Raw genomic sequence first — 27,548 nt, forward strand, 5'->3', positions numbered from 1 at the left:
ACGCCCCAGGTCCCGCCCAACTGGTTTCCTGCATCTTCATTGGACAATATTCCTGTAAGACACGCCCACAATACTCTCAGCGCCTGCGATTAGTTAGGTTTGCCGAATAGCTGTCTTCAACCAGTCACGCTACTGGCTGCATTGGAAACCCCACCCTCGAAGCAGCTCAACCAATGGACGTACAGCATTCGTCATTTAAACTGAGTATAAAAGTCAGCTTGTCAACGTCTCGGGTGGCGCCAGTTTTGAACGGTGCTGTTTTGAGTTGTGTGGCTGTTTTTCCTGGGTATTACCGTGATTGCAGAACGCGATGACCATCCCCTCTGCAGAGGAGCTGGACTCCTTCAAGTACAGCGACCTGCAAAATTTAGCCAAAAGGCTGGGCCTCCGGGCTAATCTGAGGGTACGGTGCTAGCTGGTGGTGCGGGCAGTTGGGTGGTCTGGGTAGAAGAGACCAGGGATTGGGGGGACAGGGCGCGAAATAACTGAGAGGGAACCCCTGAGGGACACTGTTTTTGGACAAGTAGGTAGATTTTGTTCTCAGTGACTGGAATTTGTTAAACGAAAGAAAGGCCTGGCTGTTACTTTATTTGGAGGCTTTTTCCAAGAACTCATAAAGGCCTCTTAATAAAAATGCTAATGATACTCCCTAGTACCAGATGAGAAACGAAGGCCCATAGGACATAGTCAATGTAATTTCTATGCCAGGTATTAGGCAGTTGAAGAAAAACTACTTGAAACTACTACTTCTGAAAAACTCCCAAACTACTACTTAGTGTTCAGTAAACTGTGGCAGTACCTTCACTCTCACGAGCCTTTAATGGGATGCCTGTCCACCGAGATCTAGTATGATTGTCTATACATTAACCACTATTGTGATGGTGGTCTTTTTCAAAACTGATAAGGTGTTTGAATCCTGAGTTTGCAAGGTGTTCAGAGAAAATGTGGGGATTCATTGTGAGGTTGGGCTTGCTATATTGGAGCTGAGATTTCCCACATGTATATGCCAGATATTTGCACTAAATGTCTAATCAGTTGTCACAAATGTTTTTAAGTGCTTTAAACAGAATAATGAGGCCATAGATACACCTTTTATCTGGCTGAGTGGCAGTAAAGAGTACTTGGAAATGTTTCTGAGTTTAGTGAATAAAGCTTAGTCCTTCAGGTTTTTGCTATCTGGATGGATGATTCCTCCTTCTCTTCCTTCTCCTCTTCTTCTTCCTCCTCTTCTTTGTCTTCTCCTCTTCTTCCTCCTCCTTCTTCTTCTATCCATCTTCCTCCTCTTCCTCCTCCTTTTTATGAAACAAAGTCTCATTATACTGCCCTTGCTATCCTGGAAAACAGTATATAGCTTAGAGTAGGCTGAAACTTATGCTGGGACTGTATATAGGCTTGTACCTCCACCTCTGGCCTTTTGTTTATCAGACTGCACCGTTGCCTCTGATCTCATTTGCATCTCAGCTGATCACCATCTTAACCGAGCACCTATCCTACCTCAATTACTTAATTTGGGTTTTGCTTCATAGCCTCTGATGTGTTCTTTATTTCTAGCTTACTTGTTTTATAAACTCTTTTTCCGATTAGTCCACTGAGAGCTTCCAACAGAAGGCTTGTGTGCTTTGTTCACCGGTCTCTCTAGCTCCTAGAACAGTTATTCAGTCGATAAATTAATGCTAATGAATTACACTTGTTAATTCAACTTGAACTTCATCCCATTTTATTTGACCTGCTAAATGTCTTCATTTGTTTCTACCTCAGAAACCTCACTTCTCATTGTTGCATCCTCGGGGAGAGTATGTTAAGAAACCATATCCTAGTCAGGGAGTGAGATGACTCATTGGATAGGTGTTTGATATACAAGCCTGGCATTTTGACCCCACTTAGTGGAAGAAGAGAATTAACTGTACAAAATTGTCCACTGAACTCCACACCTGCACTGTGGCACACACACGTGCACACACACAGACTCACATACAAATAAGAATTTGCATCTATCTGAGCATGGTGGCACAGGCCTTTAATCCCAGCACTAGGGAGAGAAGGCAGAGACAGGTGAATCTCAAATCATAATTTTGAAGCCAATCTGGTCTACATAGTGAGTTCCAGAAACACCAGAGTCACAATGTGAGATATGGTTTTGAAACAAACAAACACAAAAAAGAGAAAGAAAAGAAATTGTTTATAATTTTGGTATGCCTGACCTATAATCCCAGCACTGGGGAGGCAGAGATAGGAGGATCATGAATTGAAGGCCCTATGTCAAACAAACAAGACTGGGCATATGGTTCAGGTTGTCAACCCTTAACTAAGCCCTAGATTAGGTAGCTCTCTGAGTTTGAGGCCAGCCTGGCCCACAGGCTGAGTTATAGGCCAGTCAACTTTACATAGTGAAACACTGTCTTAATAAAAAAGACCTGGTTACCTATTTGAGAGGAAAATTTAGGTTCATTGTAGTATTTACTACTATTTATTAATAGCTGTCTTCATGCAGAGAAGTCTAGTACAGTTGAAGCATGTGGCTTGGGCCCACACCCCCAACAAAACTCCTGTACTCAAAAGTACAGAGCAAATTTCATGCTTTGCCATTTGATAAATTGTGTGAGAAGGAAAGAGGCAAGCTCAGAGACCGAGCCTATCTGAAGTGTGTGGAATCATATACATACAAGAAACTGAGCAATAATGGCATGAGCAATACTAGGCTTTAATTCTCCCTTGGTTATGCAGATATAGGCCAGATTAGACCAGATTAAAAGTAGACAAAGGCAGGTGCATTAGGAGGCAGATCTCAGGTGTGTTCACCCATCTCACAGTGGAGGAGTCAGCTAGGAGCTGGGATTGTGTCCATGCATGGTCAAAAACTGAGCCCCTGTGTGGGCACTGGGGTGGTTGCCAGAGACTAGGAGTGATGATGTGTTAGCCCGAAGTCTTCTCTGCAGATGAGTTTGTGCGAAGTACGACAGATGGGCTTTTCCAGCTTGTGCAGGGGCAAGCAGGTTGTATTTATAGACTCAGAGTTGCATGTATGTATAACATTTTTTTTAAGGCCATGAATTTGAGAAAGAGCAAGGCCAGGTACATGGGTACATGGAGAGAAGTTGGAGGAAAGAGATGGGGTGGGGAGGGCATTATGTAAATATATTTTAATTAAAACATTTTTTAAACCAGGTAGTGGTGGCACATGCCTTTAATCTCAGCACTTAGGAGGCAGAGGCAAGCAGCTCTCTGTGAGTTTGAGCTGTGAGTTTGAGGCCAACTGGGTCTACAGAGTGAGTTCAGGGTAGCCAGTGCTGTTATACAGACAAACTGTCTCAAAAAAAAAATTTTTTTTTAAGTCACTGGTAGCTTAATCCCAGAATTAATATGTATATTAATCTCTTTAATCCCAGCACTCTGGAGGCAGAGGTAGGCAAAGGCAGAGCTAGTTCCAAAAAAGCCAGAGTTACACAAAAACCTATGATGCCCTCTTCTGGTGTGTCTGAAGAGAGTGTACTCACATACATAAAATAAATAAATCTTTAAAAAGAAGTTACTGTATTAGTTTAAAGTTAATTTTGTTATTTCATTTTGTGACAGGGTCTCAGTAGATCTCAACAGAGATCAACTTACTGTTATCCTGAGTACTGGGATTAAAGTCATGCATCATTATCCCAGCTAAAAATTATTTTGTATTTATTTTTCAATGTATATAAAGGTGCTTTGTCTATGTGTATGCCTGCAGACCAAAAGAAGGCATCAGATTGTGAGCTGCCATGTGGTTGCTAGGAATTGAACTCGGGTCTTCTGGAAGAGCAGCTAGTGCTCTTAACTCCTGAGCTATCTCTCTAAGCCCCTAAAATTAAAAATAAATAAATAAAATTATCATTTTTCAAAGAGTCTTGGCCCTCAAATGTGTAGCTGTGTGTAACGGGGAAAAAAGAATCTAACTTGATTTTTGATTGTTTTACAATAGGATATCATTCTGGCCTGGAAATCTAAGGGGATTGCTAAGCCTGACTACATTTGCTCTTTTAAAAAAGGAAAGCCAGTCAGAATAGTATTTCTCTTCCCGGAAAGAATGAGGGAAGCTTTCCTAGGATAGAAATTGAGCCAGGAGTTCTCTCTTTCCCAGGGACATATAAGACCCTCATTGCATGCCCACAAGAGAAACTGGGCCCAAAACATTTCTCTAGTCAACTAGATATTCCTGCTGATTGACTCACTGAGAAGGTTTGCACCAGTCTTTACATTTCAGGCCACAGTTCTGCTTTCCTAAGCATCCAGTTGGTCTTAGCCACTGCCCTGATGCCAACTCTCCAGAGACTGCTCTCTGCTGCAAGGATGAAGTTTATACTCAAGAAGCCTTATGAGGCAGGTCAGCTAGGGAAGTCGTGCTTTTGACTACTTTCCCAGCCTTTTCTCAGCCTCCTCTCCATTAGTTGTGCTTTAGCTATGCTGAACTCAGTTCATCATTCGTCCTATTTCCTTCCACTTGTGTTTTCTCTATCTTGTTCTGTGTGATTGAACCTCTTCTCCATTTGCAAGATCTCAGTAGCCCCAGCCAGGACATCTGTCTTAAAGCTGGGACATCCCATCACCTGCTGACGTCTGTCCTGTGGAGCCCACCTCAGCCAGAGCTCTCTCACATACCTACCTCACTGTATTGTACTATGTCTTTTTCTTTACTGACTTTGCCACTGGGGTATGAAATTCATTTCTACCCAAGCTACCATTCTAGTCTGCCAGGCTGACCAGAGTGCATTCAATAATCAGAAGAAAAGAGGTGTTTGGCATAGCTTTCTTACTTATTTGACTTTGACCGTAATGATGAGCTAGCTGTTCTTTCTACAGGCAGACAAGTTGTTAAGAGCCTTGAAAGCACACCTGAATCCAGAAACAAGGAAAGAAAATAAAATTCAGGTGAGTAATGTCCTTTATCACTTGTTAGCTAGTCAAACTGTAGTGTTTGGTTAGTAAACAATTAATACCTATTACTGATAACTTCAGGTATAAGAGATGGCGTAGAGCCTCATGCTTAGAAACCCAACACTGGGAGTGGGAGCCAGACCCTGACCCTATCTGAAAAAGACAAAAAGATATGATGGTTATTATTATATGATGTTATTATCATTAGTAATGTGACCAGGGAATGAATTGTCTCATTGTTTGCTATAAAGGATGAAAATGCCATGTTACCTACTGAATAAGATGGATGTCTTTAAACAAATGCAGAAGTACCTAAGTGTCACGACACAAGCTTACATGACAGGATTCCAGTGACTGAGCAGCAAGTTCTTGAGTTCAATAGCAGCCTAAACTAATGAAAACCCTGTCTTAAAAAGGAAGTAAAAAGCCAAAAAACAAGGAAAGCAAAAGATAAATATAGCTTGTGACACAGAAGAGGCAGCAGGAGACGAGTTGGATAAAAACTAGACTTAAAAATCACAAATACCCAGGTTAAGTAGCAGATCTGATCTCATTTTCCTTTTGTTGTTGTTTTTAGGTTTAGTTAATTACATGGGACTAGGATCTCTGAAAGAGCAACAAATGCCCTTAACCACTGAACCATCTCTCCAGCCCCATTTTGTTTCTTTATAAACTTTGTGTGTGTGTGTGTGTGTGTGTGTGTGTGTGTGTGTAAGAGAGACAGACAGACAGGAAAGCGAGAATGTGCTTGTAAATGCCTTTGGAAGCCAGAAACTAGAGTTATAGGAAGTTGTGAGTTGCCTGACATGGGTCCTGGGAGCTAAACTTCATTCCTCGGAAGGAGTAACAAATCACTTAACTCTGAGCTATGTCTCTAACTCCATCTTTGAAAATTTTGCTTTCATTTTAAGACAAGGTCTCTTGTAGCTCAAATTGTCCTCAAACTTGCTAAGTAGTAGAGAGATGCCCAATTTTGAAATTTTTGCTATTCTTCGTATTCATCTGCTGATTTCCCCCACTGGTGTATGTGTGTGACTCTAGCTGGCTTGGAACTCTCTGTGTAGCACAATGTGGTCTGAAACAGATCTACCTGCCTCTGCCTTCTAGTGCTGGGATTTAAGGGTCTAACCACCATACCTGGGCCACTTGCTTTCTAATTAATACCCTCTGTTGTCTCAAGACAACAGCAAAGGTAAGATAACCAATGGTTTTCACAGTTGCTTTTGAGCATAACACTTGCCCCATCTACAGGGTCAAACTCTGGGCCTTGGACATGATCAGTGAGTGTTTTACCACTGAAATACACACTTTCCACAGCTTGCATTTAATATTTTAAGTCATATATATAATGTTTATTTAAAAAGAAAAACAAAAACAACCCAACCTTACGTGATGGGACCATACCTGTAACTCAGGAGGCTGAGACAGGGGGATTAAAAGTCAAAGTCTGCCTGGGTAACTGAGACTCTGTCTCAACATACAAAGTGGAAAAGGGGGCTGGATGATCTTCACCCCTAGGCACTTACAAGCATGTGGGCGCACCTACATTTGATCCTTAGTACTGAAAAACAGTGGTAATCCATCCAGATCCTTTGTGGTCTAGGAGAAAAACCAAGTTTATTTTCCTTTCTACCACAAATATAAGAAACATAGCTAATATTAGGTATTCAGTAATGAAAAGAACCTTACTCTGACCTGTAAGCCATAGCATAACACATAAGTGGGTCTGTTTGGATATTCTCCTTTCTGAACATCCTGTATTCATACTGTAACTTTTTACTTAGGTTTATGAAAATGCAAGTGCTAGTTATCTGTGACAAGTTACTTTGGCTTAGGAGGCGATCTTCAGTGTGCATGCATGCAGGCGCTGACACATACTGTCTCCTCTTTTCCCAGGATGAAAATCAGTCTTCTGCATTCTCCTGTGAAGAGACTGAGGTACAAGTTAGCAGTGAGGAGCAAGCTGAGATGGAATCAGGTGGTCATGTCAACAAAACAAGGAGAAGGAAGCACAAGACCATCCATGGAATTCCTACCTCCCAGGTGAATGGAACTGTGCAAACTGAGAGAAGCCACCAGAACTACCACAGTCTACCATAACTGGCACACTTTTAGTGAGCTTCCATTTACCTTCCCTCATGATGCCAGATGGCTAGAAACATACTGTGTGCTGCAGGCTCCTCAGAAATAGAAACCTGTGTCCGCTGTGCTCCCCACTGTACGCCTGACCCTAGCACTCAGGAAGAAATTACTAGTATTAAGTATGAATTAGATGCCCATGTAAGGGGCTGGAGAAAGATGAGGGATGGCTCTGGGGTTAAGAGTGTTTGCTGTAGCCGGGCGGTGGTGGCACACGCCTTTAATCCCAGCAGCTGGGAGGCAGAGGCAGGCAGATTTCTGAGTTTGAGGCCAACCTGGTCTACAGAGTGAGTTCCGGGACAGCCAGGGCTACACAGAGAAACCCTGTTTTGAAAAACAAAAACAAACACAAACACAAACAATGAATAAGTAGGGACTTACTCACTTGCTTTGGTTACACTGATTTTACTCTCATATCTTATTCAAATGAAACTTCTGTTTCCAGGTATAAAGGTAACAGCTATAATATGGGGGAAGCAGAGGCACAAGAATGTGAGTTTAAAGATGGTGCTACATAGCGAAACAGCAGCAGAAATCAAATACAATTTTTTACCACATAATATCTCTCTTCTCTCCCTCTCCCTGCTTTTCTCCCTTTCCATCTCCCTTTCTCTCTCCTTTCCCCTTCAAGAGAGGGTCTCATTATATAGCTTTGGCTAGGCTGGTACTCAATATGTAGACAGCTTAAAGTCATGTGGCACCATGCCAGATCTCTTATTATTGCTGGTAGTTTTTTGGATGAAAGTCTAACTCTATAACCCAAGCTGGTCTTAAACTCATGGTAATTCTCCTGCTTCAGTCCAAGTGCTAGGATTATAGGTATGAGGCAACATGCCTGTCCTGATTTCTTGCTTTGTATTTTTTTTTTACTTTTTTTTTTAAGTGGGGCAGAGTTTCACTATGTAACTAGACCTGGCTGTTCTGGAACTCACTTTGTAGAACAGGTTGGCCTTGAACTAACTCACAAAAATCCACCTGTTTCTGCCTCCCTATTCCTGAGATTAAATGTGTATGCCATTATGTTCAGCCTTAATTTTTTTTAATTTAATTTTTCATTTTACATGTATTTGGCCTTCATGTATGTCTTGTACCATGTGCCCTGGGAGGGTAGAGAGGGCATTTGATCCCCTGGAATTGGAGTTACAGATGGTGACCCACTATGTGGTACTGGTACTCAAACCCAAGTCTTCTGCATAACCACTATGCCATCTCTCTAGCCTTTAATTACAGTTAGAGACATGTAGTTTGTTGGGAAGGGATGTGGTGGAGGCTGGGGGTACATGCCAGGGCTTGCATGTGCAAACCAGAAGACAACTTGATGAACTCGGTTTTCTTCTTCCACCATGTGGGTCCCCAGGAATCAGGAGGTTCAGTTCAGATTTGATCTTGGATTTATTTGGGATAGTTCCTGTTCAGAGACCTTTTACTATTTCCAGGCTCTTTCTGGTCACCGTGTGTAGTGTTGCATGACTGCAGACATCAAGAAGCTGTGTTTATTATCCATGAGGGAACAAATCTTTCCATTCTTTCTTTCTTTTTTTTTTTTACTTTTTTGTTTGTTTGTTTGTTTTGTTTTTCGAGACAGGGTTTCTCTGTGTAGCCCTGGCTGTCCTGGAACTCACTCTGTAGACCAGGCTGGCCTCAAACTCAGAAATCCGCCTGCCTCTGCCTCCCAAGTGCTGGGATTAAAGGCGTGCGTCACCACTGCCTGGCTCTTTCCATTCTTTCTAGTGACCTCTAGTACTCGCTTTTGAAATTATAATTTGGAGCACTGGGTCAAACAGATGCTCAGAAGTCTTATTCCCATGTTGTTCCTCTGACCGACTCTCCAACAACACACACACCCCTTTTTCATACTCTCTTTTAAGAAGGTAGCAGTTTTTTTCCTTTCAAAATCTGTTGCAGGATCATTTGGAGATGAGAGGAAGTGATGGTACTAACTTCCAAAATCAGGACAGTCAGGACAACCAAGACTTCAGCACTACAACAGAAGTTCCTTCTCTGACAGAGCAGAGGCCAGGAGATGGGAAGGCAGCTTCCTCAGGAGAAGGAGAAATAAATGGTATGTGTTAATATCATCAAACTAAAATTGCTAGGGGGACCATGTATATCAGTTTCCTAGGACTCCAAACCAGGCAGATTAAAATACAGAAATTGAGCCATGCCTGACTGCATGCCTTTACTCCCAACATTTGGGAGGCAGAGAAGGTGGATCTCTATGAGCTCAAGGCCAGTGTGGTCTACATGGTGGGTTCTAGGACAGCAAGGGCAATAGAATAGACAGAAGACTCTGTCTCAAAAAAGCCCCAACAAAATAACAACAAGAACAGAAAACAAAAACAAGCCCCCCCCCCAAAAAAAAAAAAAAAAAGGAAATTGATGTGATATACATCTGTGAGCTGCAAGGCTTTAAGTCAAAGCGTTGATAAGCGGTGTTTTCCAAGACACTGGAAAACCTTCTTTGCTTCTTGTTCTTTGTAGTGGCTGTGCATGTCTGTTGTTCCTTGGCCTGGTGCCATACCCTGCTCTCTGCCTCTGGTATCACATGACGTTTACCTTGTTCCTTTGGCCTGTGATAGATTCTCAAACTATAACTCAAGCAGGCCTCAAATTTCCAGCAGTCTTCCTACCGTATCAGCCTTTAGAGTTCTGGGGTTGGATGTCTGACCCTCTTCTAAGGACACTGGTCCTATTGGAATACTACCTACCCAAACAACTTCTGTTTGACTAAATGTCTCGAGACCCTGTTCCTAAGAAAATTGACATCACAGATGCTAGAGTTGGGAACTAACTCAGTCTTTATAGGACCACAGTTCACTGTAGCCACACTTGTAACTTTCACATGTTTTACAATTAAAGCAAAACCTAGAAATAAAGGCCAAAGACCACTGAGTTTTATTTAACATTTGTTATCTGATACTGGGATCAAACCCAGGAGCTTGAGCTGCCAGGCAAGTGCTCAGTGACTGAGCTGCATCCTGAGCCATGACTTTTATCCAGACCAGAATAAGAGGTTTTTGGAGAGTTTGGGAATGCCATTCTCTTGGTGACAAGGGAACCCATTTTATTCTCAATAGCCTTTCTGCAGAACTTGACTGATATAAACACTTACCTGCTTCTTCAACTAGGCTGCTTATAGGGAGGGGTGACACCCACTTTCACATAGTGAATATGTGTCTTTTTCAGTCTTCCACATTCCTTTCCTTAATTCCAACATTTGGGAGACTGAAAAGGTGGATCTGCAGAGTTCAAAGCTACTCTGATCTATAGAATAAGTTCCAGACCAACTGGTCTACATAGCAAGAGACTGTCTCAAAACAAAACAAAATAAGCCACATTTTCCTGAAACTTTCCCAACTAATAATTTATTTTTTGTTTCTTTGCTTTTAATTATTTAATAGATTTTTTTTTATATTTATGTGTATGAATATTTTGCTTGCAAGCATATATGTTTACCAGGTACATACCTGGTGTCTGTGGAGTTGAAGAGGGCATCAGATCCCCTACAACTGGAGTTATAGATGGTTGTGAGCCACCATATGGGTGCTGGGAGCATGAACCTAAGCCTCCAATAGCAACAAGTGCTTAACCGCTGAGGCATCTCTCCAACCTTTTCAGTTAAGTTTTAGAAGATCAGAAAATTGAGTTGGCCCTTCCTGACAGCACTTTGTGCTCTCTGTTTTATTCCTTAGGAAGCCTGCCAGTTGCCATGGGACATCTCTGCCTGGCTCTGACACTTGCTAGAGGATGGACAGGAAGGATTTAGGGAGATGATGGCCTATTACAGGGACCAGCAGAATGTGGTGCAGAATGTGACTCAGATTTCCCGACTGTTAACATTTTACAACAACTTTCTTAGTTTTCCTTCCTTCCCTCTCTTCTCTCTCCTCTCTTCCCTTCCCTTTCTCTCCCCCCTCCCACTCCTCCTCACACACACGCACATACATACTTTTTCCCTGAACTTTGAGAGAAGTTGTAGATATGTGCCTCATATGTACTGCGTGGGATTTCTTGATTGAGGGATGGGTGTATTATTTTATTGTTTTGATTCCTTTTTTAAAAAACATGACTTCTTCTAACCTACATTGGCCTGGAACTCGTTATGTAGCCAAGGATGTCCTTGAACATTCCCTGCCCCAAGTGCTGGAATTACAGACATATGCTGGTTTCAGAGTATGCTCCTTAAATAAGAGCTTTCTCACACAATGTACAAAGAACATAAATCCAGAATCCATCTTTCATCTGACATTAAGAAACTATGATTTCGCCGGGTGGTGGTGGCGCACACCTTTAATCCCAGCACTTGGGAGGCAGAGGCAGGCGGATTTCTGAGTTCGAGGCCAGCCTGGTCTACAGAGTGAGTTCCAGGACAGCCAGGACTACACACAGAGAAACCCTGTCTCGAAAAAAAAAAAAAAAAAAAAAAAAAAAAAAAAAAAAAAGAAACTATGATTTCTCTGTCTGGTGTAGTGCTCAACACTTGAATCCCATCATTCAGGAGGCAGAGAAAGACAGATCTGTATGTTCAAGGCCAGCCTGGTCTTCATAGTCAGTTTCAGAGCTAAGGCTACGTAAAGACACCCTGTCTCAAAGAAGCAGGTCACTTGACGTGTTCTGGTTAAATAATTCCTGCAGTTACTAAAAAGGCTATTTAAACTCACTTCATTTCTGTGATACCAAATAAATAATAGGTAACAAGAAGAAGCAGATAAAATAATTTACCCTTTTTTGTTTCTTTGTCTAGTTTTGATACTGCTAAAGATGGAACCCAGGACCTTGTACTTGCTAGGCAGGTACTCAAATACTGAGCTACATCTGCAGCCCCAGACAGATGTTTCTTACAAGTTTTTTATATCTTTGGTTATTCAAGTCAGCATTTTAATAGAAAAATGTTTTTTACTTATTTTATATTTGCCTATTTAGACTGTAAAGACTCAAAAAGGCCTTTAGAAAAAAGATCTCTATGCACGGATGGGTTTTCTAAACTTGGGAACAATAAAAGGACTTCAGCCACGACACCAAGTAAGTTTGAACACAAACCAAACCAGCTGCTGCCCTCCTTTAGACTCTTGGTTAATAGGCAGTGGTTAGCAGCAGCTAAACTCTCAGATGTGGGGACCAGAGCTCATGTTCCACCAGTCCAGGTTCCTAGCGTCAGAACTGTGCATACCTGATCCTCAGACTGACTTTCTCAATGGGGTAATGGCTGTACTTCAGGCTTCAGTGGGTTGGCATATAACTTGAGAATACTTTTTCCACTGCTGCTAGCACATCAAATAGCACACAGAAAGGCTTCAATAAATATCTGATGAAATAATATCTGAAATACTAGGTACATGCTGTTCTCAGCACTTGGGAGCCAGAGTCTTGGTTACAAGGTTTAAATACATGAAAAAGACAAGAACAATTTTCTCATCTGGCTTATGTTGCATGACTCATAGATTATTATATATTTATAATAGAATAGTGTTCATCATATATTAGAAGTTCAGTAATTGGGGATGGAGAGATGGTTCAGAGATTAAGAGCATTTGTTGCTCTTGCAGAAGACCCGAGTTAATTCTCAGCATCTACAGAGTGTCCCTCTCACAACCATTTGTAACTCCAGTTTCAGGGCATCTAACTCTTTTTTTCTGACCTCCTTGAGTACCAGGTATGCACATAGTATACGAACATATGTGCAGACAAAACATTCATACGTATAAAACAATAACTGTAAAAAATAAAAAAAAGAAATGAAATAATGGAATAGCTCAAGGTAGAGTCTGACAGACTACTCCCTGCCCACCTTGATTAGTTCTAAATCTTTTGAGCTAAAGTTTTTGTTTTTTTGGTTTTTTTTGAGACAGGAAGCTCCAGACTCACTGTGTATCCATGGCTAGCTTTGAATTTTTAATATTTCTGTCTCTTCCTACTATGCATTGTGTTTATAGGCATGTGCCACCACATTCAGCATGGCCTTCAGTTCTTTTTTTCTTTTTCTTTCTTTTTCTTTTTTTTTAAAGAATTATTTTGCCAGGCAGTGGTGGTGCACACCTTTAATCCCAGCACTTGGGAGGCAGAGGCAGACGGATTTCTGAGTTCGAGGCCAGCCTGGTCTACAGAGTGAGTTCCAGGACAGCCAGGGCTACACAGAGAAACCCTGTCTCGAAAAACCAAAAAAAAGAATTATTTTTTTTAAAGTTTTTATTTATTTATTATATGTAAGCATACTGTAGCTGTCTTCAGACACCCCCTTAGAGGGCATCAGATCTCATTACGGATGGTTGTGAGCCACCATGTGGTTGCTGGGATTTGAACTCATGACCCCTGGAAGAGTAGTCAGTGCTCTTAACCTCTGAACTATTTCACCAGCCCTATTTTTTATTTTTTATATATGTGAGTACACTTCGCTGTCTTCAGACACACCAGAAGGGGGCATAGGATCTCATTACAGATGGTTGTGAGCCACCATGTGGTTGCTGGGAATTGAACTCAGGACCTCTGGGAGAGCAGTCAGTGCTCTTAACCACTGAGGCATGTCTCCAGCCCATGGCTTTCAATTCTTAAAGGGATTAAAACAAAATGAGACAGAAACCATGCTAGCCTAACATTTACTGCCTGAGCCCTCATGGAAGTCCTTCACTCAGTGCTTTCTTGGCATTTAAAGTGTCGATTTTCACATGTTAGAGTTGTATCTCAAATGGTAGAACATGAGCTTAGGAAGTCCTGGACTTCAGTCATCACAAACACACATGCACGCGCGCGCGCGCGCTCGCGCACATACACACACACACACACACACACACACACACACAGCCAATTTTGTAATGATTAACTGGGGTGGAAGAAGGCAAATCTCTTGTTCTCCAAACCAAGATGTCAGGGAATTGGTCACTGGCGACAGTGAATGCTTGATGATCTCTAACGTGAACATGCTTTGCCGTGAATTTCTGAAAGCTTAGTGTTCTGGAATTAATGTTTTAGCCAAGATGATATTAAAGTTGAATGTTAGAAGAATAAAGAGAATAAATGTTGATAAAAACATAGGGAAGGTTAAAATGGATTTTTATCTTATTACTTTTCATAATTTGGAATGTTCTAGACTTTAAGAAGCTTCATGAGGCTCGTTTTAAGAAAATGGAATCCATTGATGAATATATTGTAAGAAAAAAGAAACACTTTAAAGAACACAATTCACTTAATGAACTAAAGGTATGAAGATGAGATGCATGATTTTTATTATTTATTCATTTTGTTTTGTGTGTTTGAGTGTTTTGCCTATATGTACCATGTACCTGCCTGGTGCCCATGGAGATGAGAAATGGGTTGAGTCCACTGGAATAGGAGTTACAGGTGGTTGTGAGCTACCATATGCGTCCTGGGAATTGAACCCAGGTCCTCTGAAAAAATATTTAGTGCTCTTAACTACTGAGCCGTCTCTCTAGCTTCATCTTGTTAATTTGTTTTGTTTTGTTTTTGTTTTTAGAGACAGGTTTTCTCGTCTAGTCCTGGCTGTCCTGAAACTCATTCTGTGCACTAGGCTGCCCTCAAACTTACAGAGATTAACTCATCTCTGCCTTCTGAGTGCTGAGATTAAAGGCTCCAGCTACCACCTGGCATTTTTTTTTTTTTAGTTCTTTAATCCATTTTTACAGTCCAGCTTCATCCCCCTCCTGTTCTGCCCCTGACCACCTGGCATTTTTTGATTTTTGGTTTTTTTTTTTTTTGTTTTTTTGGTTTTTTGGGTTTTTTTTTCCAAGACAAGGTCTTACTATGTAGGTCTGACAGTCCTGGAACTCACAGAGATCCTCCTGCCTCTGCAGAATACTTGGATTAAAGACATTTGCCACTACTCCTAGTTTCTTGTTAATTCTTAAAATTCATTTTCTTAGACTGAACTACTTGCCTTGTTTGCTGTTCCTTTTTGTTTTGTGGTCCAGGCTGTCCTTGAATCATCAGTGACTCTCAGCATCCCAAGTACTCATATTTTAGGCATGAACTGCCACACCTACCAAAGTTTCCACTTTTAAATAATTTAACAATATGGAGAATATCACTATCATCAAATGACTATATAGGTAAATGGACTTATTTGGGTTTTGACACATCTGTCTTAAAATTGCTTTTTCCTTCCCTCAGAATTTTTAAAACCCTCTAAAAACTGTATCCTGCCATGTTGTGGCACTTACCTTTAACCCAGTACTTAGGGAGCAGAGGCAGGCACATGAGTTTGAGGTTAGCATGAACTACATGGGGAGTTTCAGGTTAGCCAGTGCTATAGAGTGAGACTGATAGGGCCCAAGAATCACCAGAGAATGACACCCCAGACTCAAATAGCATGCAAAAGCAAAAAGCATTTATTCAGCGAAATTTCCTGCATGCAGGTCTCTCCCCATTTGTGAATAGAGACCTCTGGTGGACTCACAGACCACAGTCAGTTCATTGTCACGTTAGGGGAATTCCAGGGAGGGGTATATGTCCTTTTACCTTGATTGGTTAGCTCTATCTCTAGGGGTCTGACTAATTCTACAATTGGTTAGGCTCTGGAGAATTCCCAGGGGGTTGCTTACTCATTCTAGCTACCTATTTTTACAAGGGGTCCTCAGTTGGCTGCCTGTGGCTGTGGTTGGCCGACCACAGGGTCCTGGATCTGGGTTCTCATTTTTGGGAAACAGAAACTTAGGCCTAGTCTCCCACACTTCCAGTTTGCAGCCTGCTATGGAGTCAGCTTGGCTCTGGCTCAGTCCTCTCAAGATCTCAAGACCTTTTTATTGGGTGTGTGAGTGCTTTCATAATTTATTGGTTTTGGGTAGATAGATAGATAGATAGATAGATAGATAGATAGATAGATAGAAAGATAGAAAGATAGAAAGAATACTGTAGCTGTTTCCAGACACCAGAAGAGGGCATCTGATCCCATTACAGGTGGTTGTGAGCTACCATGTGGTTGCTGGGAATTGAACTCAGGGCCTCTGGAAGAGCAGTCAGTACTCTTAACTATCTGAGATATTTCTTAACTATCTGATATCTCTGAGCTATCTCTCCAGCCCTATTGTTTTGTTTTTTTTTAAGACAGAGTTTCTTTGTGTAGCCTTGACTGTCCTGGAACTAGTTCTGTATACCAGGCTGGCATCAAACTCACAGAAATAACCTGCTGGGATTAAAGGTATGTGCCACCACATCCTGGCACACAAAAATTTTTAATTAAAAAAATAAATGAAAATAAAATATTTGTATATACACACATATAGATAGATAAGTAGATAGATAACCCCATCCATGCGGCATGTGTTATGTGTGCCACATTCATTTTACCTTACTTGCAGTGAGAATGAAACAATTTCTGGCTCTAGCTTTTTTCTCCAATTGAGGGAATTATAATGGCTATCTTAAAGGGTTACTAAACAGTTTCCTCAGAAGTCTTCAGTCCAGGCTTTATTGGTCTCAGTGAGAAAATGTGATGGGGCCGATTACTGAGTTATAAAAAGTTATGAATTGATAACATCTTATGAAGTCAGGGTTACTGCTCCCTGGAGTTTAAGGTACCTGACAGGTGAGAAACAGTCATGTGAGGACTCATACTGTATATCTTGCTATTTTTAAAAACAGATGTAAGCTAATTACAGCACTATACATTTTTTTAAGTATTAAATTAATTTCAAAGAGGACTGAAACCAGGTGGTGGTGGTGTATGCCTTTAATCCCAGCACTCAGGAGGCAGAGGCAGGCGGATCTCTGTGAGTTCTGCCAGCATAGTCTACAGAGTAGGGTAGCCAGGGCCATACAGAGAAACTCTGTCTCTAAAACTAAAACTAAACTAAAGTAAAATGAAATAAAATAATGAATTAGAAAAATAAAAGGGGACCGAGTAGAGCTGGGATGACGGCCCAGTAGGTCAGAGTGAATGATCTTGAAACTGCAGAGATAGCTCACTGGTTAAGAGCATCTTAAGGCTGCTCTTCCAGAGGACCTGGGTTCAATTCCTAGCACCTATATGGACACTCACAATGGTCTATAACTCCACTTCCAGGGGATCTGACACTGTCTTCTGCCCTCCCTGGGCACCAAGCAGGCACATGGTGCATGACATACATGCAGGCAAAATACCTATACACAAATACATCAAATAAAGAAATCTATACATCAAATAAAGAAATCTAAAAATTAAAGAAAAAAAAAAGACCATTTGCTTTTCTGCTCTTCCTTTTCTTTTTTTTTTTTTCTTTTTTAATTGTTGTTGGTGATTATCTTGAGAACAGTGTGGTTTTGTTTTTGTTTTTGAGAACAGTGTTGTATGTAGTTTAAGGTAGCCTTGAGATGTCTCTTGGTAAGGCTGGCCTTGGACTCCTGGTTGCCTTCACTCCACTTTTCAAGTGGAATTACAGGGATATACCGCTCCACCTGGCTTGAGAGCAAGTTGTGTGTGTGCTTGTCGGTCAGAGAACAGTTTGTGAGGGTTGGCTCTCTCTTCTCCTGTGTGGCTGTGGGGAAGAAACATAGGTCTCCAGGCTTCTGCCTTTACTCACTGAGCTAGAGCTAGCCTGCGGCCTGAAACCAAGATTTTATTTTATTTTATTTTATTTATTTATTTTTGAGACCAAGATTTTAAAATGGTGGTTTTTCTTCTTTTCAAAAGCAGCTTGACAAAAAAGGGACAGTGACCCCAGTTCCACCAAAAGGAAGACTCTCTGTACCTTGTACCCCTGCCAGGCGGCAGTGCTCACAAGGCTACTCAACAACTAAAATGAATGTCAGGTAAGAAGACTTTCTCTTAAAGAGTTACGTGGGTGTGTATACATATGTGCACATCGGGTAAGTCTAGGGCCATGTGTGTTAGACAAGGGCTCTACCACTGAGCTATACTCCTAGTGTTCAGATATGCTTGATGTATATCCTGTGTGTGTATTTGTGTCTGTGTATGTGTGTGTCTCTGTATCTGTGTGTGTGTCTGTGTGTGTGTGTCTCTGTATTTGTGTGTGTGTCTGTGTGTGTGTGTCTCTGTATCTGTGTGTGTGTCTGTGTGTGTGTCTGTGTGTGTCTGTGTGTGTCTGTAGGTGTGTTGGATAGAGGATGACCTTCAGTTGTCATCACACTCCACCTACATTTTTTTTGGAGACAGAGTCTCCCACCAACCTGGAACTTACCAAGTAGGCTAGTCTAGCTGGCTCACCAGCCCAAGGAATTCACATGTCGCCCCAGTCCTAGGGGGAAGTACTATTTATTTCAGTGATGCAACACCATGACCAAAAGCAATTTGAGGAGGAAAGGGTTTATTTGGCTTATACTTCTATATCCCTCTTCATCCTTGAAGGAAGTCATGACAGGAACTCAAGCAGGGCAGAAACCTGGAGGCAGGAGATGATACCACAGAGGAGATGCTGCTTACTGGCTTGCTCAGGCTGCTTTCTTATAAACCCAGGACCACCAGCCCAGGGGGTGTCCCCACCCACAAGTGGCTGGGCCCTCCCCATCAGTCACTGATTAAGAAAATACCCTATAGCTGGATCTTACGGAAACATTGTCTCAACTGGGATTCCTTTCTTTCAGATAAATCTAGCTTGTATCAAGTTGATATAAAACCAGCCAGCACATCACTAAAATACATGTCTGACATTTGGCTTTGGCATGAGTAGAGAGTGCTCATTTATACCACTCCACCAAATGACATCCTTCTAGGCAGATGCTGCCACCAAACCAGCTGGTGATGGTCCAGTGATGTATCTCACTCACAAGCTTGACCTTAGTTCCCCTCGGTACAAGTACTCACCTCCTTCCCTCTGTTATTACATTTAGGTTTTCAGCTGCTACTAAAGATAATGAACATAAGAGCTCACTGACCAAGACACCAGCCAGAAAGTCTCCACATGTGGCCACACCGGGGAGGGCTTCGAAAGGCCAGGCTGAGTTCAGGACACCCAAGTTAAAGGCCACTGAGAGGAAGTCTACTGCAGGTAAAAGAAAGTTCTTCCTTAAATCTGTAACTTCCTGGGCTGGAGAGATGGCTCAGCAGTTAAAAGCACTGACTGCTCTTCTGGAGGTCCTGAGTTCAAATCCCAGCAACCACATGGTGGCTCACAACCATCTGTAATGAGATCTGATGCCCTCTTGTGGGGTGTCTGAAGACAGCGACAGTGGACTTACATATAATAATAAATAAATAAATAACAAACTGTAACTTCCTAAACTAGACATACCTCCTTCTCGAAAGTGTCTACATATGTATAAAGTCAAGTACAAAAAAATAATAGGATATGTTTCTTTTACCCCAGTGAAGGAAATGCCAGAAACATGAGCTAAACACACACACACACACACACACACCTGCTGCAGGGTCCGTTCTATTGAGAAGGAGTTCTAAGACAGTGACCCTTCCTGAATTACTTTTAGCTCTTCTAGGACTCAGAGATTAAGAAAATGATCTTGGAAATCAACCTCTGTGTCTTCTATGCCTTGACAGGAACAGCATTCCAAAGCCTAGACAGACTTTGGGCGGGTCGAGGAACGGGTCAGCTGGAGTATGGCGTGAGGATGCTCTCACCTCTGCCCACTGAGACGCCACCTCCAAGTCCTACTCATGGGTTTTGTTTTTCTTCTTTGTGCGTCACTGGGGATTGAGCCTGGGGACTTACACATGCTAAGTACTTGCTTAACCACTGAGGCTCATTTCAACCCTGCCCAGATGTAATAGTGATGGCGAGGTTCAAATGAAAATGTACACCTCAATAGTAGAGGCTTAATATTATGTGCAAGGCCACAGATTTGGTCACATGTGTGTGCTGGTGTGGAGACAGAGGGTTTCTATAGGGATTACCAGCTTAACTGGATAGTAAGAAAGAAAATTAAATTCAGGCTTAGTGAGTAAAAGCACTTGTCTTTGAAGCAAGGGACCTGAGTTCACATTCTAGAGCCCTCGTCTAAAAGAAATCTGGATGCAGTAACATGTTTATTATAATCCCAGTGATGGGGGGACACAGACAGAATTCACTCCTTCGGACTCAGCAGTTGCTGAAACTGTAGAGACAGACTCTACAGTTTGAGAGACTGTTTCTCAAAGAGAAAGTGGATGATACCTGACCTCAGAATGTGTTTCTGCTTTCTCTGTTCCTCTCTGTGTGTCTCTCTCATATACACACACAGTGCAGAGATGAAAAGAGTAAGTTTACAGAATTCCCCTGGATGACCTCTCATCTGGCCCTATCTTACCAGCATCAGCCAGCAAACATTCCACCTAGCCTTCTAAACATGAAGAAATGACCTGGGCAGGGGTGATTAAAAAAAAATGATGGAAAAAGATGGTTAGAGTCTATGTCATTTTACAAAGGGCTGGAGCCTGAAAGCATCTATCTCACAATAACAAGAGGGTTCAAAAGTGCTCAGAGATAAAGACATAAGGCCCAGACTCAAACAGTTACCTCCTTCTTAGTGGCTTCCGCTAAGTAACTCAGGGTCTCATTAAAATACAAAATGTTACTTTGATCCCCCACCCCATTACCAGATTTTAATTTTAATTTTTTTCTTTTCCTGTGACTTCATTAACTCCCATTCAGTTATTTTAACAATGTTTCAATGGTATGGATATAGTTCAAGTTTGTCCCCTAAAGACATATAGGTACCTCCAGAACACATCATATGCTGTGGAAGTGCAAGAATTTCTTTCAGACACAGGATCAAGCTTAGTGTATTTGAGGGTGTACCCCCACCTCTGGCACTCACCACCCTCGCTCTGACACCTCCTGCTGTTGAGACATTACCACAATAGATAACTTAAACTCTCTTATGTAATTGGTTAACTAGGTGACTCTTGATTTTTAGCTCTTCCTTCACAAGTGTTAACATTAATCATGACTGAGTAGCTTCCTCTGAAGCGAAAGAAGTATAACTGTGGTAGATACTTGGTGCTCAGTTATAGCAATAAGGCTTGATAAATTATACCATCCTCGTTTTAGCTCTATAATATAAACATTTACATTACTAAATAGTAAATAGCTTTTACTAATAAATAGAGCTACAAATCTTTTCACCCATATATAATTGGTTATTTGAGACGGGTTTCACACTGTTCCAGTTTCTCCTGGAATTGACATGTGTAGTCCACGCTGGTCTCTACCTCACAGGTCTTCCTGCCTCTGCTTTCTGAGTGTTGGGATTATAAATTATAAATATGCTGGCTTAATTAATTTTTTTAAAAAAGCTTTCTATTTTTGTGAATTTTTATTTTACATGTTTGAGTACTCTGCTGCATATACATCCACACACCAGAAGAGGGCATCAGATCCCATTATAGATGGTTGTGACCCACTATGTTGGTGCTGGGAATTGAACTCAGGACTTCTGGAAGAACAGCCAATGCTCTTAACCATTGAGGCATCTCACCAGTCCCCTGTGTGTCTGTGGTTTTTTGAGACAGGGTTTTGATGCATAACAGAGAGGGCCCCAGCTGTCCTGGATTCGAGTTGTAGACCAGGCTGGACTAGAACTCAGAGAGATCCACCAGCCTCTGTCTCCTGAGTACTCTGATTAAAGGCATGTACCACCATGCCCACATGATATAATTATGTGTATTTATCTGTGAGTAGGTATGAGCACATGAGTACAGGTACCTATAGAGGCCAAAAGTTGTCAGCTCCTTTGGAGCTGGAGTTAACAGGAAGTTGTGAACCACATGACGTGAGTGCTGAGAACTAAACTCAGGTTCTCTGGAAGGACAGTGCAGGCTCCAAACCTCTCTAGCCCTCTTTTCATTTTTTTATTTGCTTTTTGAGACCAGATCTTGTGTAGCTGAGGCTGGTTTGAACTCCTGGTCTTCCTGCCTTCATTTCAAGTGCTGCAGTTATTGTTGTGGCCTATCGTCCCCGTGATGGCTATGTATGTGGTAGGGAAGTAGATCCAATAGCCCTCGTAATCCTGGGAACTGGCATGCATGTGTTACACAGCGCACATGCATGCAAAACGCTCATACATGTAAAACAAATCTAAAAAGTGTATTTTTAAGCTCCATATCTTTTTGTTTTAATAATTAAGTTCTTTAATGTTTGGTTTATTTGGGCTTTTTTTTTTTCCAGTTATTACCCCATTCAAGTTGATGACTGAAGCAACACAGACTCCAAGTTCTAGTAAGAAACCGGTATTTGATCTCAAAGCAAGCTTGTCTCGTCCCCTCAACTACAAGCCACACAAAGGTATGTGGGATAGTCTGGAAGGGCAGGGCTGCTAAAAGACTAAACAGTCCTGCACTAAAGCTGAGGTGTATGCTGTCTGTGTGCACGTGTACATGTATGTATGCTATTATGGTGTATATAGTAGTGAAGTGCTTCCTGGCAGGATGAGGCTCTGAATTTTATATCCAAACACTATAAAACAAGAGGAAAAAACATTCTGTGACTTGGAGGAAGTCCCACCATATAAATTTCTGCTCCTGCTTCCACATGAATCCCTAACTTAAAAGATTTCCATGGCCGGGCAGTGGTGGCGCACGCCTTTAATCCCAGCACTTGGGAGGCAGAGACAGGCGGATTTCTGAGTTTGAGGCCAGCCTGGTCTACAGAGTGAGTTCCAGGACAGCCCGGGCTACACAGAGAAACCCTGTCTCGAAAAACCAAAAAAAAAAAAAGATTTCCATTAAGCAAAAAACAATTGATCTGCTTACAGATCTGTTAACCAAAAATACAAGTTGTCAGCAGATCAATGTCAGCTTAAAGGTAGCCTGTGTGAACTTTTCATGGTTGGCTGTTAAGAACAGAGTCTATAAATATCTGTGAGTTTCTGCTCCTTTCTTTGTTTTGAGGCAGGCTTCAAGCATTCTAGTTGTCCTCGGATTTGCTTGAAGCCAAGAATGACTTTGAACTTCAGAGTGATGGGCTCTTCATTTTACTTGTTTATTCTTTTAGAACATTTTAGTTCTGCTCTTAGCAGTCTTATATGTCACATTCACTTTATTTTGTGTATGGGGTTTTTGTTGTTTGATCTTCGTTGTGTTGGTTTGTATTAAGAGTCAGGGTTTATTGTGCCTCACATTTATCGATGAGTATAGTTCATTTTGGTGGCTAGAGCATGAGGCTGGCCCATCGTTGTATCACAGTAGTTATAGGTAGATACATACAGTCCAGCATGGCAGGAGACACTGCAGCAGGTGCATGAGGCTGGCCCATCACATTGCATTGGCTGAGAACAGTGTTTTTTGAGACTGCGTCTCACTGTATAGCCCAGGCTAATCTGAAACTCCCTCTTTATCCCAGTGTGCTCTTGAACTCTTTTCCTTAGCTTCGCAAGATGTGGAATTAGTAGTGTGAGCTGCCATGCCCAGCTATAAAATACACTATGGTACCCATCATCTTTTACAGTAGATCTTTTACCTAATTCTAACCATCTCACTGAAAACGTCTTGAGGATGTTAGCACTTAGTACTCTCGCAGGGAAAAAGCACCCACACCAGGTAGTTCAGAGTGGACTACACCTCCGACTTTGGCTTCTGTGGGCACCTGCATGCACACGGTACACATAAGACTCAGCAGTACACACAAATTAAAACAACAAAAACCCTTGGAGCTGGAGAGGTGGCTCAATGGTTAAGAATTACTCTTCCAAAGAACCCAAGTTCTATTCCCAGCACCCAAATCTGGTAGCTCACAGCTATCCATAACTCCAGTGTGTCGGGATCTCACAACACTGGCCTTCAATAGCACCTATGTAGGTGGCTACATGCAGACAGACACACACATATACAAATGACTAGAACCTTCTTTAAGGCTGGGCAGTGGTAGCACACGCCTTTAATCCCAGCACTTGGGAGGCAGAGGCAGGAGTACCTCTATAAATTTGAGGCCAGCCTGGTCTATAGATCAAGTTCTAGGGCAGCCAGGGCTATATAGAGAAACCCTGCCTCAAAAAACAAACCAAAAGAAAAGGAAACCTTTAAAATATTAAAAATATTAACTGTTTCTTTAAAAAGAATGCTATTTTGATATTTAACATAATACTTATCTAATTTTAAAATAAATTATTTGGTTGTAATTGCTCTATTTGAACTGTTGTATAATTAGTTTAGGATTATCAAAATTTTTTATTAGAATTTTTTAAAAGTCTGTATACTGTCTGTTTATGTACATGTTTGAGTACACTCGCCCAGGGAAGCCGGACATCCAGTCTCCTGGACCTAGAGGGACGGGTGATATGACGCCACCTGATATGGGCTGAGAACTGTACTTGGGTCTTCTGTGAGAGCAGTAAACACTCTTAGCATCTCTCTAATCCTGTATTGGGGATTTTTCCTGTGACTTCCTCAGAGTTAAAAAATAAAATCAAAAGATGATACACACCAGTAAGCAGTAAGGCAGCAGGTACAGCCACTTAGTACCAAGTCTGACTGCCTGAGTTTGCAATTCCTGGGACCCACATGGTGGAAGGAGAATCAGCTGCAGCCAGTCATCTGTGGACGTCACACATGCCATGGCACGTGCACAAGCAAATGTAAACAAAAGTGTCTGTACTAACAAGCCATGTATGACAGGCCAGTGAGGGGCTGAGTGGGTGTCGTGGCAGCACAGACCTGACAATCTGCGTGCTGTTCCCAGAACCCTTGGAGGAGGAGGACAGAATGAGCTCTTCACACCTGCTATACTCACACTTATATAACACAGGAATAATACAGGGTTCACACCTGCTATACTCACACTTATATAACACAGGAATAATACAGGGTTCAAACCTGCTATACTCACACTTATATAAACACAGGAATAATACAGGGTTCACACCTGCTATACTCACACTTATATAAACACAGGAATAATACAGGGGTTTTAAAATTATTATTAAAGCACATTTTTAGAGGAAAATATGGTTTACATTTAAATGTGAAATCAAAATTCACTGCAGAAAATACCTATCTAAATATCTCTTGAACAGTAAAAATGTTGATGGGCAGGCAGGCTAAAAGATGGAGACAATGGAGCTGTGATGAAAGAATGCTAACACCCCTTTTTCTAACCTAGGAAAGCTGAAACCTTGGGGGCAAGCTAAAGAGAACAATTCTCTGAACGAATGTGTAAGCAGAGTTACCTTCCACAGGAAAACTTACAAACAACCTCATCTCCAGACCAGGTGAGCACATAGCTACCTCACAGCACAGGCTTTCTAATTTCAAAAGAGAATACCAAAGCACGTGAGGGACGGGATTTGAAAGTGGTGTTAGAAGCAGAATGCTCCATTCCATTTTGATTTTGTGTTGTGATAACTAAATGCTTGAGACTTGACGTTCTACAGAGGATGGAGTTTGTTTTGACTGACAGTTCTGGAAGCCCCAGGTGCTGGTAGAGTCTTCTGCTCTGTCACAAGATGGAGCATAACATGGGTGCCCTTGAGAGTGAGGGAGTGTGTGTGAAGGTAAGGCAATGGTAGACAGTGTTGTGCTGTCCTCCTAACAGCCTCCTCCTGGAATAGCTAATTCATTCCTGGGGCTTGGCATTAATCCCTTCCAAGGGTGGTACTCACAACCTAATTTTATTTTCCTCTGGCCCTACCTCCTAAAGAGTTAACCATCTCTCAATACTGTTAGAGTGGGGACCAGGCTTGCACAAACCTTACTGCAGCCATAGTCAATCAGCCCCCTTTGGAGTCAATCACTTTGAGACCTTTCTTTCAAAGTGCTGGGGGCCTGGGATACAGGATAGCTTTTTTGTGTGTTTTTTGTTTTTTGAGAAGGATTTGTATCCCTGGCTGTCTGGAACTCTGTAAAGCAGTCTGGCCTCCAGAGATCCTCTTGCCTCCACCTCCTGAGTGGTGGGATTTAAGGTGTGCACCACTCCCCAGCCATGATAGTCTATCTAAAAACATAAATCTTGTTAAGTATTTTCAGCTCTAGCAAAATAGATTGCAAAGTAAAGTGGGTTTACACTGCACCCCAAATCCTGCTTACCCAGGCCTTCCTCGGTAAGTGAGAGCCTGTTCTTTTGGGACCTGCCTTCCCAACAGTACTTGTAAATATCCCTGCCGACAACCAGTGCTCATGGATGGCCAGGTATAAATACTTCACTCCTAAGCAAACTAGGCATTGTAAGGAGTGAAGCCCCACACAGACCCAAGCCAAGCACAGACCTTAAAGGAGTCTAGGTTTATGGCCTGGGACTTCTCTGATAAGGTTACCTATCATCTGCCTCTTCCCTATATTCATTTCCACCAAGACCTTTCTCTACCTACCTATGAGATCACATGAACCCAAACTTTTTTTTTTCTTGTCTCTAGTCACTGGACACTAGTACTGTAGCTTGGCTATATATTTGACTTCTAAGAGTGAGACTTCTCATTCAAAACTAATTTTTTTAAAGTACCAGGACTGAATTCAGTCACCCAGGTGTCCCCTGGTTTCTTGTTCCATGTGTGACTTTAGAATGCTTAGTTAACTAACTGTAGCCTTTGCAGACAATGCTGACAAATTGGAGCCCTTAAGAGTCCAGTGCCCCGTAGATGCCATTTAACTAGATGTTAGGTCAGCAGTACATTGTTTACAGTGTCTGTCAGAGCATCTAGGTTGAGCCTAACATGGCACATGTCTGTCCCTCCTAGGGAAGAACAACGGAAGAGACATGAGCAAGAACGAAAGGAGAGGAAGGAAAAGCTTTTGGAAGCTCGAAGAAACCTGGGTGTGACTCAAGCCCGGTGACTCTGCCTGTTCCCTTACTCCTGTTTTCCTTTTGTATGTGTTTATATTCTTTCTCTACTTCAGTCAAAAGCTCCTTTCTATCATAACTTTTGGTCATAATTTGTGTAGTGTCTCTTCTTCTGTGCTATATCTGAGAATATATTATCACCTTAAATTTCATAACTAAAGTGGTTTTCACCTAATATCCTGTACAACTCCGTCTTTTAAAAGACCTGTCCTCATGATTAATAAGAGAGGCTTTTCATGTCAAGGTCCTGCTAGTTCCAGTGGAGAGAACCTGTATTTTTTTCTGCACAAGAGTTTCCCTTAGCAGTAAGCTGTAGCCAGATCTTAGCACGAGAGAATAAGATAAAGTTCATAGGAAAAGGGAGGCTGGAAAGGCCACGTTTTTGTTCAGTAGCCTGGAAAATCTACTAGTCTTATTGAGATCTTATTTATCAAGGTAAAAAGTTTTAGCTTATAACTGTCACTCATTATAATCCTAACTAGAAAATCTCCACTCTCTCTACTTGTTAAATAAAAGCCACAAGGCTTTTACAACACTCATCTATCACCTTGTCCCACCAAAAACAAAGCTGAGAATTGCTGCTGTAAGAATTACCATCTTTGGCAGACTTCAGTCTTACAAGTAGTAAAGAGAGAGGGAGAGAAGCTGCTAAGCATAACCTTTGACCTTTGCTCTGCCGTGTAGAGATTCCAAGTTGTGTGATGCTTACAATGTTCATAAATAAAGTTGTTTTCACTGTGATAGCTTCATTGTTTTTAAACATAAGTTGCCCAGAATTTAGATAGCCGTCAGAAGTCAGTACCACCTCCTCCACCCACTTCGCTCCCACAACTATTGAGGCAGGGTCTCATGTAGGACAAA

General features: G+C 41.8%; 1 protein-coding gene across 2 annotated transcripts; it reads left to right on the top strand.

The window, feature by feature from the left end:
- The first annotated feature begins 110 nt into the window (after positions 1-110).
- On the top strand, positions 111-27,432 carry Nusap1 (nucleolar and spindle associated protein 1). Of its 2 annotated transcripts, none has more exons than XM_028767033.1 (11): positions 111-403; positions 4,828-4,896; positions 6,799-6,945; positions 8,947-9,103; positions 11,965-12,063; positions 14,126-14,235; positions 17,660-17,778; positions 18,817-18,974; positions 22,086-22,202; positions 25,014-25,122; positions 26,584-27,432. In XM_028767033.1, exons 1-11 carry the CDS (start codon positions 311-313, stop codon positions 26,678-26,680), a joined length of 1,275 nt encoding a protein of 424 aa, XP_028622866.1. In that variant the 5' UTR covers positions 111-310; the 3' UTR covers positions 26,681-27,432. The 2 variants fall into 2 exon arrangements, with proteins under 2 accessions (XP_028622866.1, XP_028622867.1); XM_028767034.1 differs by having other exon boundaries at positions 17,663-17,778.
- The last annotated feature ends 116 nt before the right edge of the window (positions 27,433-27,548 follow it).

Source organism: Grammomys surdaster, unplaced genomic scaffold (genome assembly GCF_004785775.1).
Source record: "Grammomys surdaster isolate TR1022 unplaced genomic scaffold, NIH_TR_1.0 170, whole genome shotgun sequence".
Lineage (NCBI taxonomy): Eukaryota > Metazoa > Chordata > Mammalia > Rodentia > Muridae > Grammomys > Grammomys surdaster.

Coding starts and splice junctions, on each gene's coding strand:
- Nusap1 (XM_028767033.1), top strand. CDS start 311: ATGACCATCCCCTCTGCAGAGGAGCTGGACTCCTTCAAGTACAGCGAC. Junction 4,897..6,798: donor GGAAAGAAAATAAAATTCAG/GTGAGTAATGTC, acceptor CTCTTTTCCCAG/GATGAAAATCAGTCTTCTGC. Junction 6,946..8,946: donor ATGGAATTCCTACCTCCCAG/GTGAATGGAACT, acceptor AATCTGTTGCAG/GATCATTTGGAGATGAGAGG.